Source organism: Mastigoproctus giganteus, chromosome 1 (assembly GCF_048544385.1).
Source record: "Mastigoproctus giganteus isolate SK-2022 chromosome 1, ASM4854438v1, whole genome shotgun sequence".
NCBI classification, from domain to species: Eukaryota; Metazoa; Arthropoda; class Arachnida; order Uropygi; family Thelyphonidae; genus Mastigoproctus; species Mastigoproctus giganteus.
The window spans coordinates 135,614,036-135,628,481 of record NC_143575.1 but is presented as its reverse complement, the minus strand read 5'-3'; the positions used below and the strand labels follow the sequence as shown (position 1 = coordinate 135,628,481).

Sequence of the window (14,446 nt, the reverse complement as noted above, 5' to 3'; positions counted from 1 at the left end):
CTTCTTGCTATCCTCAATCAACTGCTCTTCAACAGACAAATTTTTATTAAATATAAGCATAGACTGGCGAGAACCACCATGACCTCTGTTGGCATCCCATAAGGGTGGGGGTTCTTTCATCATGGTTTTTTGGCACAGAATTAGAGCCCTTCCTTGCAAAGCACCCAAACTTCATTTTATATGCAGATGATTGGACAATCACCTATGAAAATCAGATATTATTGTTTGAACTCCAGGATTATCTAGAACGTCTGGAGCTTAAGCTGAATCCTCCGAAAGCAGTTCAGATGATCTTCACAAAAAGGAGGACTATGAATTCAATTATGCTCATAATCAATGGGACTGCCATTAAATAGGTTCACTCTCACACGGATTTGGAATTGAAGTGTGATGAGGGGCTTACTTTCAAAGACCACCTCAAGATGGCCAGGCTGCAAACACTTGCAGCACTCTAGGCAATCTGACAGGAGTTGGTTGGCCTTAGGCGTCGAGGGTTCCTCTAGGAATACATCCGCAGGAATTTGACACCCATACCACTCTATGCTTCGGTACTGATCAGGGGCCTCCTCTACTCAACTAAAGAGATTTCTTGGGGTTGAATATTGTCTCCTGAGATAGCTAAACATGGGATGGGTTACCCTTTTACCATCTCTAAGAGCATTTTCTATGCAAACCCTGGCATGAAACCCTGGTTTCCCAGGGTTTCATGCCAAGAGAGGCGTCTACACACCTTGGCACAATTTCTATGCCTCCAAATGGATTTACCTCATATCTGGGATGTCTCTACAAACCCTCGGACCACAGAACGAACCCGGTGAAGTTCAACACCTTATCCATGATCTTCCCTGCAAAACATGCAATACCTTGGATCAGTGTTTCTGGCAAATACGTTCAGAATGTATAATTCCCTGGGAATTGATGCCTCATTCTTCTGCAGCTCAAAGTCCTATAGACAAAACATTCTGAAAGAAGTCTATAAATGTGAACAATAAGCATAAAGTGGAAGGATTTCCCTGGATTCACCTTTGGTTTTTTTTTTTTGTATTTTCAATCTCTTTTGATTTCTTTTAATTTCAAACAATGTAATCAACTCTAGTTTGCATAATGTACACCCTTCTAGCCAAACCAGACTGTTTCAAGGGTGCTCACTGATGTGGAAATAAAATGATTTTAATAATAATTTCTGAAACAGTTGCCATTGTTTAAGAAAATATTTTAGAAAACAGAAGAATTAGTGTCTGAACTTAAAGTATCTAACATTTCCCATGGAAACATCTTATCAGTAATACATGAGCATTTGAGAATATTCAAAGTTTGTGCAAGATGGGGTTCTAGAAACTTTTCATTCGGGATAAAATCAGAAGATTGAGTCATCAAAAATCCAGACAGATTTTTATCTTGTTTTGTGACTTCTGATGAAAATTTCTGTTGTCTTCACTTTTCTGACACATAAAAGGATTGTTCTTAATTAAACTAAAATCCCCAATAACAGGGGAATAGTCATGCCAGCCTTATGCTAAAGTTTAAAGCTGCAGTTCGGGGTGGAAAAATGACAATGGACCAATATATAACCTGTTTTGCACAGGCTAAAGTACATATATCTGGATTTGAACAATTACTCTTATACAGTGGTCAGCGCCTCTGTAGCCAGGTGGGAAGGAGCAGCAGTGTGCAGCACACGTTTCTTGATTAGACCGGGGTTTGAGCCCATCACCACCAAATATGGAGGATGCAGAAAGGTCAGGGAATGACCTCTGCATATCCCAGAGAAATATGGCCTTAGTTGCTAATGCTCCTAAAAACCAAATAACAAACAAACAAACTTATACAGTGGATATCACTAGAGGCCAGACATGCCAAGATGTCCGGCCTCTAGCAATTCTTATTTGGCCATAAACTTCAAGTCTAATCGTGGAATTCATTTAACATGTTTACTGCCGACTACGAGTTAATTCGTACCATCTGGCCTAGTATGCCACGTACAAGTTAACTCAGACTGGTATGACTTGCCTTTCAGGCGCAGCTACGAGTATATTCGTAGCAAATATGTACAAGTGATGGATAGTGGGCTTCTGGGATAAGAATGAAAAATCGACCACGGCATCAGAAAACAGAATTTATTCACAAAAAAAATATTTTATTCATGCAAAGCGCTAGCTTCTCTTGGCACACTGAACAATAATAGCATATTCCATGGAGTTTGTTATTTCTTGTACATACTCGATAAGGCTTAGTCGGTTGTGATTTTTTTCTCTTGTTGGTATAGCCAACTGAAATTCTAAATAATGAATTTTACATTCAGACCTAATCTTCTTTGGAACGTTTAGATTTTTTTCTCCAATCAAAGATTCAATGTAACTTTTCCATCAGGTTATGTGTTCTACTATAAAATGTCCGAAATTCAGAGAAACTCGTTTTGTTTGTTTTGTTATTTGGTTTTTAGGAGCATTAGCAACTAAGGCCATATTGCTCCGAGAATATGCGGTGGTCATCACTTAGACCTTTCCGCATTCTCCGTATTTGGTGGTGACGGTCTCGAACCCCGGTCTAATCAAGAAGCGTGTGCTACGCACTGCTGCTCCTTCCCACCAGGCTACGAAGGCGCCAGAGAAACTCGTAACTTGATGGAAAAGGATATGCGTTATGTTATATATTATATTTTTATAATATATAATGTAATATTTTTCGGCCATCTTATGGTTTTTCTTATCACTGAATAATACAAGAGTTTTTGATCCAATAGATCTATAATAGGTCTTTTTCATATATCTTTTAAAAAGATAGATTTTTTTTTTTTTGTAAAAAAAAAAAAAAACAAACGTAGCAAAGTACTAAATACAACGTACATGACAAAGTCTTTGTTGCTGCAGCGGATTTACACACAGCACTGACTCGAATTCTGCAAGTTACAACACGTCTGATTTAATCAAGGTAACTCGTAGTTGGCTGCTGTGAAGAATTTTCTATTACATACGCCAACTACGAGATTATTCATGAGGTTTTTTTGTTACAACAATAAGCTTTTTTTACGAGTTTTGGCGATGAATATATATTTTAATTTGGGTTTTGAATAATTTAACATGCCTAACTCAAATTGGAAATTGGTGTTGGAGACCAGTTTACCCAATAAGCCTTGGCAGTCAGCGTGTTAATGACGAAAAAGAGTAAAAAACTACTATGAAAGCCTGGTTTGATGGGCAACCCGATTTTTTTTTTTTTTTTTTTGAAGGATTAAACTCTTTCATATTAAATACAATAAGTATGTTGAGATATGGGGAGATTAGGTTGAAAAATAGAGAAACACAGTTTTGTATCTCTGTCTTTTATAGTCTTTTCTTATAACTTTTTGACTACTTCCTTGTGTGTGTGTGTGTGTGTGTGTGTGTGTGTGTGTGTGTGTGTGTGTGTGTGTGTGTGTGTGTGTGTGTGTGTGTGCGCGCGCGCGCGCGCGCATTGGAGGTGGGGGAGTTCTAATTAGTCACTCAAGACAGCGTTGCAGGATTTTCATGAAAGTCTTCCATGTTCTTAATCGTGTGTGAATTAAAGTAGCTCTGTTAATTGACTTGGCTCACATCATATGACATCTTTTTCTTACTTGGTAAAAATAGCACAAGGCAGTGTTTTCTCTGAAAATGGTGGCATAAGATCAAGAAGTTTAAGCTTGGTGTATTATGAAGAATTCGACTTGTAATTTAAGTTTTATTTTTCAAATAATATAGGAGAGAAAGGAGAACCTGGACTTCCTGGAATACCTGGAGCTCCTGGAAAAGATGGCTTACCTGGACAAGCAGGACATCCAGGACCACCTGGACTTTCTGGTCAGAAAGGTGACAAAGTAAGTTTTTTTACTACTAGTTAAGAATATCTAGTAAGCTAGATTCCTCCAAATAATATTTTCTTTGGTCATTAGCATGTTTTTAATTCCATTTCTTACAAATCAGTCTACTCAGTTAAAAATGTTATTAATTCCCTGTGGTCCAATGTGATGACTATGGCATCATATAATTTAGTTTCCAGTTTGATGCTGCAGTCACTACAACCATTAGAGTTTCTGATTACAGAATTTTTTTTTTTTCCCTGTGCTTCTGGTGCAGTTATTTTACTGCCATCTGGTTACATTTCATAAAACAATCTTAAGAAACAAAATAAATGTTTATTGATGTTTTAGGCTAAAATCTTTTATTTGGGTACCACTTGTCTCTGCACAGTGGGCATGGTCATAGAACGGAGTGATTGTACAGTAGGGTACTGTGATTGGGAGATTATTGTGATGGCATTTTGTTTCTGATTGTTTTGTGTTGTCGAGGAGGGGGTGCTTAGCTTAAGTAGGGTGTTTATTACCCCCAACCTGCTGTTTTAAAATTGGAAAACGAGTTCTTGATTTTAAAACAGTGGCAAGTGGGGGGGGATAAACACCCTAGGTATATCAACCTAGGCGGACAGTGAGTGGGGAGAGCAGTGAGTGGCACCTGCCAATCACTGTTTTGTTCTTGTCCGTTTGTCGAAATATGGACTAGTGCCCAAGATCTGGAGTTTTATCCTGTTTTATATTCTGTGGTTCGCAGTAGACTTTTTTTTTTTTTTTAAAGTCCTCTTCCAACTGAACTTTGTGACTGCTGTGACCAATGTTTTCAATTATGAAATTTTTGTTTGTCCGTACTGGTGTGTCTCAATAATTGTATGCTGGTATCAGTATATATTTCATAGGAACTATCTGAAAAATTAAATTGACATTTATGTTCAAATTTTTTTTTTTTTTTTTTCCAGACTAATGTCACAGGTATTGTGACATGTGTGCCTTTCTGATTGTAAGATTTGTTTTCCTGGTTTTTTTGGTTCAACTATTATAGTGCCATCTGTTTTTACTTCATATAAAAAATCTTAAAAACTAATTTGATGTTTCTTCACAGTCTACATCGAATTGTTAAGAGTTCTTTACCTATGTAAACTCTAGAAGGAAAGGGATGAATCAGATTGGTCCATTGGATATGGATGGTTCAACTGTTGATGATCCTGCTCAGGTGGCTAACAAACTAAACGAGTATTTTGCATCTACATTCACACATGAGTTATTCAGGAAGGGGAATGCCAGAGGTGAAGTAAACTCTGGCAGTGAGCTAGATAATTATGTAATAACTGAGAGGAAAGCAGAGGAGAAATTGTTGAAGATAAACATAAAAAAAGGCAATTGGGCTGGATGGGATCTATCCAGTTATATTAAACGAGGCAGCAAAGGAAGTAAGCAAACCCTTAGCCATAATTATGAGAGCTTCTTTGGACTCAGGGGAGGTACCCACAGACTGGAGATGTGCAAATGTGACCTCAATTCACAAAGGAGGATCAAAGGCTGACACAAGTAATTATAGACCTGTGAGTTTAACTTCTGTTCCAGGAAAATTAATGGAGGCACTGGTTAAAGAAGCACTGCAGGATAATCTAGACAAGACTTTAGTTATAGCTTGGATACAGCATGGTTTTGTTAAGGGAAAGTCTTGCCTGACCAATTTGATTGGATACTATGATGTAGTCACAAAAGAACTGGATGCAGGGAATAACTTTGATATTATATACTTGGATCTTAGAAAGGCTTTTGATACTGTTGCACATGGAAGACTGCTGCATAAATTGGAGCAGTGTGGCATTGGAGGCAAATTGCTGCTATGGATAAAGGGATGGTTCAGGGGGAGAAGACTGAGTGGTAATCAATGGACACTGCTCATCATGGACTAATGTTATTAGTGGAGTCCCTCAGGGTTCAGTGTTGGGTCCATTGTTGTTTTCTGTATTTATAAATAATATTGATGATGGTAATCAAGCTTAATGTCCAAGTTTGCAGACGATACAAAGCTTGGCAGTTGTTAAGGATGCTACTGACACTATGCTGCTGCTGCAACAGAATCTGGAAAGATTGAGCAGATGGGTTGAGAGGTGGCAAATGAAGTTTAACATTGACAAATGTAAAGTACTACATATGGGAAACAGTAACCCCAGAGCAACGTATCAACTCTGTGGTACTAGACTGGCAGTGGTAGAAAATGAAAAGGACCTGGAGGTAATTGTGCAGGCAGATATGAAGTTCCCTGAGCAGTGCAGACGGGCTGCAAGAGTAGCTCATGGTGTCTTGTCAATGATATACAGGAATTTTTCTAGCAGGGATAAGGAGGTGATTATTCCCTTGTATAAGGCAATGGTCAGGCCACACTTTGAGTACTGTATACAGGTCTGGAGGCCTCATTTGAAGAAGGATGTAGAGCTGCTGGAACGAGTACTTAGAAGGGCAACAAGATTATTGAATGGAACAAAGGGTTGCTCTTACGAAGAAAGGCTTAAGTTTTGCAAATTACAGTGTCTGGAGACTAGGCACTGGCGGGGTGATCTGATAGAGGTGTATAAAGCCTTGAATGGTTTGAGCATGCTCAGTGGTGATGGGATTCTTCCTCTTGCTCAGAATAATTACCTGAGAGGGCATAAATTCAAATTGAGGAAAGACAGATGTAGGATAGATGTGCAGAAATTTGCCTTTAGCCAGTGGGTGGTTGGTTAGTTGATGGAACCGGCTTCCATCCCTTGTTGTGGATGTTGATAGCCTAAATAAATTTAAGGCTCAGCTGGACAGGTATTTTGAACGAAAGGAGGGGTGAAATGGGAGTGGTTTTTTTTTTTTTTTTTTTTTTTTCTTTTTTTGGGGCTGATGCTGAATAAGCTTGCTTTCTTGCATCATATGCCTCTACTAATGCTAATGCTAATGTTAATTGCATCAGTAACAGCAGGAAAACAAATTTTATATATGGAAATGCCAACAGCCACAGACAATGCCTGCAACTTCAAATTGGGAGAGGACTGAAAAAACAGTACTACCTTCCTGATATTAAAAATTGAATATAAACCCTGAAGATTGATGTTTTATAATATATTGATTGTACTTCGTTCCATTTTTACTTGATATGAACAATCTGTAAAAATACATTTGCATTTATTGATATTTATGTTTAATTGTTAATGGCAGATGGTGTTTATTATTTGTTTTATTTTATTACTTGTTTTTCTGAAGTGAAAGTCTTAGAGTAAGTTATACTTTGAGTGACCTTTCTGAAACAAATTAAAGGGGATAAAAAAAAAAAAAAAAAAAAGGAATTCTTTGAAATAAGGTTTCTGACTGCTCTAATATGGCATAGTAGTAGTAGTAGTATTACTCATGTGATTCAAGAAAGCAAGCTTATGTAGCATCAGCCAAAAAAAAAAACAGACACATCCATTCCCTCTAAATGTTTGTTCAGATCCGCCTTGAATTTATTTAAGATGTCAACTTCCACAACAACAGATGGAGGTTTGTTCCAATATGGAACAAACCTCCATACATCGAAATGGCAAATTCCGCACATCTGTTCTACAACTATCTTTCCTCATTGAGAATTTATGTCCCCTCAGGACACTAATCTGGGCAATAGGAAGAATCCAATCAGCACTGAGATTGCTCAAACCATTCAAGGCCTTATACACCTCAATGAGATCATCTCACAGGTATCTTACACACTGCAATCAGATCGTCTTGCAGATGCTGCAATTTACAGAACAACCCTTTGTTCCATTTACCAATCTTGTTGCCCTTCTCTGTTCTCTTCTAGCAGCTCTATATCCTTCTTAAAATGAGCCTCCAAACCTGTATACAGTACTCAAGGTGTGGCCTGATCATTGCCTTATACAAGGGGATAATCACCTCCTTATTCCTGCTAGAAAAATACCTGTATATCAATGAAAAGACACCATTAACTACTCTTGTAAACTTTCTGCACTGCTCAGAAAACTTAATATCTGACAGCACAATTACCTGCAGGTCTTTTCCATTCTCTTCCACCCTAAGTGTAGTACCATCCAGTTGATACATTACTCTGGGGTTCCTGCTACCCGTATGTAGTACTTTACATTTGTCAATGATAAAACTCAACTGCCACCTCTCAGACCATCTGCTCAACTTTTCTAGATCCTGTTGGAGTAGCATACTGTCATTAATAACTCTACCAACCTTCGTATTGTCTTCAAAATTGGACATTAATCCTGATATAGCTTCATCAATATCATTAATAAATAACATTAGTCCACAAAAAGCAGTGTTCATTGATTACCACTCTGTCTTCTCCCACTCAACAATCCCTTTATCCAAAGCAGTAATTTGCCCTTAATGCTATACAGCTCTAATTTGTACAGTATTCTTCCATGTGCAACAGTAACAAAAGCTTTTGTGAAATCCAAGTATATGATATCAAAATTATTTTTTGCATCCTGTTGCTTTGTGACCACATTATAGTATTCAATCAATCACTCTTTGATCCGCTTTGTGAATTGGGGTCACATTTGCACTTCTCCTGTCCATGGGGAACCTTCCATAAGGAAGCTCTCATAATTATGGCTAAGGGTTTGCTTACTTCCTTTGCTGCTTCCTTTAATTTAACTGGATAGATCCCATCCACCCCAGGTCCTTTTTTACGTTCAACTTCAACAATTTCTCCTCCAATTTCCTCTCAATTATTACAAAATCATTTAGCTCCATGCCCGAATATGATAAACTTCTGGCATTCCTCTCCCTGAGTAACTCCTCATGTGTGAATGCAGATGCAAAATACTCATTGTTTGTCAGCTACCGAGCAGGATCATCAACAGTCAAACCATCAATATCAAGTTAACAATTTGATTCATTGCCTTTCTTCTAGAGTCGATATTAACCCCAGGGGCTCACATCTCGTGAGTATGGCCTTGGCACACATAGGGTCCTCAGCTGGATATCATCATTCTTCTTTTTCTTGGTGATTTCCTTCTACTTCTCTCTCTCTCTCTCGGGGTAATTCAGAATTTTTTTTTTTTTTTTTTTTTTTACCCTGGTGCAGCATAAGGTTCAAGCTTCCTGGCACCATATGGCTAATAATAATGAGTAAAGAACTCTTTGTTGTTGTTTTTTTTTTTTTTTGCATCATTTTCCAAAGATTTCTTCTTATCTGCCTTCACTTGCCTAACCTCCTTTGTGACTTGATTACAGACTAGCTTATATCTGCCCTAGGCTTCTGTGTTGCATGACAATTTATATGCATCCCATGCATTTTTCTTCTCTGCCACAAGTCTCATTAGTTCATCTATCCCTTTAGGCCTAAAATTTTCCTAGTGTTTTCTTAGTTAGTATGAAAAGCTTAGTAGCTTCCAAGATTATTTCTTTGAATGCTTCCCATTTAAAATTTGCCGTTGGTAACAACCTCAGTTGGTCCCACTATAGAATTTATAGAACTGTCTCAGACAACTGTAGTGACCTTTAAAAGAAAAAGCTCTTCCCTTTACCCTTGATGATAGTTTTGTCTTTCAGTAAATTCCTTATCATACACTGTAATCAATATCATCTAGTGGTTCCTTTTTTGCAGATTCTTAATACATGAAGAATCACTACTGATAATCAGATCAATAGTATTACTTCCTCTGGTTGCCTCTGGAATATGCTTCTGTAGAAAACAATCATCCAATTAATCCACAAAAGTTCTTCTAGAGTGCGAGTGACCAACCCACAAGTTCTAGTCAATATCTCTGAAGTTAAAATCCCCAAATATAAGCCAATCTGATTTCTGGCTCATTCTATTTCTCTGTGTAATTGTTTGGTATACCCATCAGATTCATTAAGCCACTTCTATAACACACTCTTACTCTCATTTTTACTTTCCTAGCATTTATTTTTTATTTATTTTTTTTATTTTATTAATAACAAGATACACAACAGGTAACCATTAACAGTGTATCTGAGATCAGATCAATAAACATAATAACAATAATATGAAATCCAACAGGACGATAAACATTGATATAGATTCAAACAATAAAAGCATATGTACAAAAGAGGATTGTATTAAGTTAAGTTACCAGTAAAACAAGTAATAATTAATCCGTTAGAGAATAGAAAAATAATATAACAAATAAAAAGCTACAATAATTAGATGTGAGCTAGTCACTTTGCAGTTTAAGTGAAGAGGCAAACTTGTGGATGGAGTTCATCATTTGTGTCACACTAAACTGACTCAAGATTCAATGTCCACCAAAGTCAACTGGGTGCACTGCCTTAGAATTTACGTGTTTCTTAACTAACAGCATAACTCTTCCTCACTTCCTATCCTGTCTATCATTTTTATATACATTGAACTCACCAAATTCTCATTCTCCATTCCTTATACTTGTGTGATACCACATCTCTGATATCCCTACAGTATCTGCCTTTGAAGTTTTGACCAGCACCTCGAATTCATCAAATTTATTTCCTATACTCTTAGCATTGTTGTACTTGCAAGTATACATGCACTTGTTCTTATTCTTAGCTACCCTAACACTGCCCTTGTATTTACTTTTTCTGCAATGACTCCCACCAGTCCTTAAAATTCTCATCACCTTGTTTTCCAGGCTGCTGCTCATTCCAATAGAAACAGTGCAATAATAACTTTCATCTCTGCCAGCGGTTACTGTTAATCTATTAGTCTGTATATCCCCCGATTTACAGTTTTCCGACCCACCTAACGCTGCCTTAGGTGGCACCATTCTTGCACCGTTTATATTTAAGTGTATCCCATTCCTGTATGAGCAGTCTCACCTGTTATCAAGCACGGATCATACTGTGATAAATTCTACTTCATGAGCCTTGCACAGTCTCTCCAGGGCTGAATTGATTGACAAGGCTCTCATCATATACTCCCTCCTATCGTATCCGGCTTTTTTCAACATTGACCCGTACTTGGTAATTAATTCCGCCATTCTCCTACTCTTAATGTCATTAGTGCCAGGCGCCTCCGTAGCCAGGTGGGAAGGAGCAGCAGTGCATAGTACACGCTTCTTGATTAGACCGGGGTTCGAGCCTGTCACCACCAAATACGGAGGATGCGGAAAGGTCAGGAAATGACCACCACACATCCCGGAGCAATATGGCCTTAGTTGCTAATGCTCCTAAAAAACCAAAAAACAAACAACAACATCATTAGTGCCAATGTGTACAAGAATGTCACCTTTTGTGCCCTTAAAAGATGATATCTGCTCTACAACCTCATTAACTTTTGCCCCTGGCAGACTGAACCTGGTCCTGTTCCACCTGTCCTCTTTGCACAATATATTCCCTGTTTCCCTGACAACAACTAGCTCTTGTGGAACCAGTTCTTTCTGCCTTTTGGATTACCATTGGTTTGCCTGATGAAGAAATGCAAGCTCTGCATTGATGTGGATTGTTGAGAGCTTGATGAGGCCCCCCCTTCAATTTAAATTGTTTTGTAGAGATGGGATACATTTAAACAAAGGTGGTGCAAAGGTTTTTGCGAGTATTATTGAGGATACCTTAAAGGTTCAGGGAACCTGCTAGTTTGGGGTGACAAGGGTAATATAGATACACATTTATCTGATAGTATTGGTCAAATTAACCCTTGCACATACCTCAAGAGTATTTGTTTGTTTGTTACTGCAACTGAATGTAGTAGCAAGATGTTCTGAGGGCAAAAGTGTTTCAGTGGGCCACAAATGCCAGCTTAAATAACTTTAAGTAGTGTGTCAGAGTAGTTAACTGTACAAGAACACAGTCTTAATTGTTTCTACACTAATGTAAAAATGTCGTCAATAAAATGAGTGAATTTGAACTGCTGGTTAGGACAAGTAATGCTGACATAATAGATCTTACAGAAACGTGGTGCCACCCCCAGATGAGTTTCAATATGGTATGTATAATGTATTTAGGAAGGACAGGGAAGATAGAAGGTGCAGTGAGGGGTCATGCTTCTTATCAAAAGTTGCCTGAGTGTGACGAAAGCTTTCCCGGATACAGACGTTTTGCATGCTAGTGTAGAATCTGTATGGTGTGAAATAGTTGGAAGCAAAGGTATAATGAGAGTGGGAGTAATCTACAGGCCAGGTGATTGTGAAGATTATGATGAGAGCCTCTACATGAAAATGGAATGGGCAAGTAAGCATGAATGTCTTATTATGAATGATTTCAATTTGCCTCTAATTGATTGGAGCAAATGGGAAGAAAACTCCAAATGGGGAACAAAATTTTTAAATCAACTAGATGATTATTTGTATCAGCATGTCAGGGAAAGTACTAAGGAAAAGAATACTCTAGATCTCATCATCACCCATGAACCAGATGACATAATAGGGCTGACAGTACAGGAACCAGTAGCAGGAAGTGATCACAGAGTTCTATGGTGGACAATGTAGAGAGAGGTAGCAGTAGTTAAAGGCAAAGGAATGGGTTATAATTTCAGGAAAGTAAATTATGATGCCTTAAGGTGCTGCATGGCCTCTATTGTTGTTGTTATTTGGTTTTTTTTTTTTTTTTTAGGAGCATTAGCAACTAAGGCCATATTGCTCCGGGATATGCGGTGGTCATTCCCTGACCTTCCCGCATCCTCCGTATTTGGTGGTGACGGGCTCGAACCCCGGTCTAATCAAGAAGCGTGTGCTATGCACTGCTGCTCCTTCCCACCTGGCTAAGGAGACGCCTATGGCATCTATTAACTGGGTAGATATCTCACAGAGAGTGAATATAGTTGAATTATGGTATACCTTTAAAACATTAATCACAGAACCCTGAGTGCTTATATACCATTAAAAAAACACTCCACAAGGAGGATTCCTAGTTGGATGAATAACGAAGTTGCCAAATTACTTGAGCAGATAAAGAAGGCATGGAAAAGTTACATAGCAATGAAAAGTACTGAAGCCTATAACAGCTACAAATTGATCTGTAATAATGGACTGAAAAGGTTAAGCTGGCAAAGGCAGATTATGAGAAATTTACATATTTACATATATAAATTCAAAGAAGAGAAGAACAAACCAGATTGGACCTTTATGTAATGGGATAGTATTAGATACCCCAGCTGAAGTTGAAGATGAACTCAACGGTTACTTTGCATCAATATTTTCAGAAGAAAACCCTTTCATCAATGAGAAATTATGGGAGTGAAGTTGAAAAAAATGTAATTAATGATGTTGAAATTTCACATGTTTATTTAATGATAAAACTTATGAGTCTACAGGCCAGTAAGGCTCCTGTGGCTGATAGCATTTACCCTATAATCTTAAGGGAGGCAGCAAGTGAGTGCATTGAACCATTGAGGCTAATTAGTATTAGTATTAGTATTAGTAACGGCCGCATGGTGCAAGAAAGCCTATGGCTTATGCTGCACCAGCCAAAAAAATAATAATAATAAAAAAATAAAATAAAATAAATAACTAAATAATAATAATTAATAAAAAAAAAAAAAAAAAGGAAATTAAACCTATCATCCTTTATGCGCTTCCCTTACCCGAAAGTACTATCCAAATGACCTTTGAATTTCCCCAAACTGTCGGCCTCTACCACCCATGAAGGCAACTTATTCCAGTAATTTATAACTCGCTGGCTAAAATAAAACTTCCTGCAGTCCAATCTAAACATTTCCCCCCGTAACCTGAATTTATGTCCCCTAGTTCTAGCATCATTTATAATCTTGAAAATTTTGTCCTCATTCATTTTACTGATGCCTCTCAGAGCCTTAAACACCTCAATCAAATCTCCTCTAGTGATAAATTATAAGGGCATCACGAGATTCGGAAGTGATTCCATTGAATTGGAAAAGTGCCAATGTATCCTAACACATAAGGGTGGTTCTAAGAGTGAAATGGGAAATTACCAGCCAGTTAGTCTAACTTCAGTAGCAGGGAAAATCATGGAGCTAATGTCAAGGGTGGAATTCAGGCTCATTTAGATAGAAGTAGAATTCTGAAGGACACTGAGTATGGTTTTCTAAAGGGAAAATCGTGTTTAACTAATCTGTTTAATTATTTTGACAGGGTCACTCACTCAAGAGCTTGACTTAGGATATAATTTCAACGTTGTTTATTTGAATTTCAGGAAAGTCAAACTCAGTCCCACATGTCTGGTTACTTTATAAGCTGGAACAGGTTGAAATCACAGGGAAAATCCTTAGATCGATAGTAGGGTAGCTTCAGGGCAAAGGGTTGTGATAAATGGTTATCCCACAGATTGGGTTGATGTAAAAAGTGGGGTTCCCCAAGGATCAGCATTAGGACCATTGTTGTTTTTGATTTTTATAAATGACATTGATGGAGGAATAGAGGACGTGACATCTAAATTTGCAGATGACATAAAGATTGGTAAAGTAGTTAATGATTCCAGTCAAGTAGAGCTTCTTCAGAATGACCTAGATAGACTTCAGAGATGGTCAGAAAAATGGCAGCTATGCTTTAATCCAGAAAAGTGGAAGGTGTTGCACCTGGGGCACAGCAACCCCAGAATAACGTTCAGGTGAGCCCCGCTTTACGCTGATAATGTGTTCCGGAAAAACAGAGCGCTAAGTGAATCCGTGCTAAGCGAGCGCCGCATTCCCATAAGGTAACATATGTATTTGTGAGTTGCGGTCGGTGCCATAGGATATTT

At 38.0% G+C, this 14,446-nt stretch overlaps 1 protein-coding gene across 2 annotated transcripts in view; it reads left to right on the top strand.

Annotated features, from left to right (window-relative positions):
• Col4a1 (Collagen type IV alpha 1) overlaps window positions 1-14,446 on the top strand; it is a 1,206,096-nt gene that overhangs the window by 695,667 nt on the left and 495,983 nt on the right. For both annotated transcript variants that reach the window (XM_090374514.1, XM_090374509.1), the window contains exon 21: window positions 3,720-3,835. In XM_090374514.1, coding sequence (XP_090230640.1) covers window positions 3,720-3,835 — 116 coding nt within the window. The remainder of the gene's footprint in view (window positions 1-3,719; window positions 3,836-14,446) is intronic.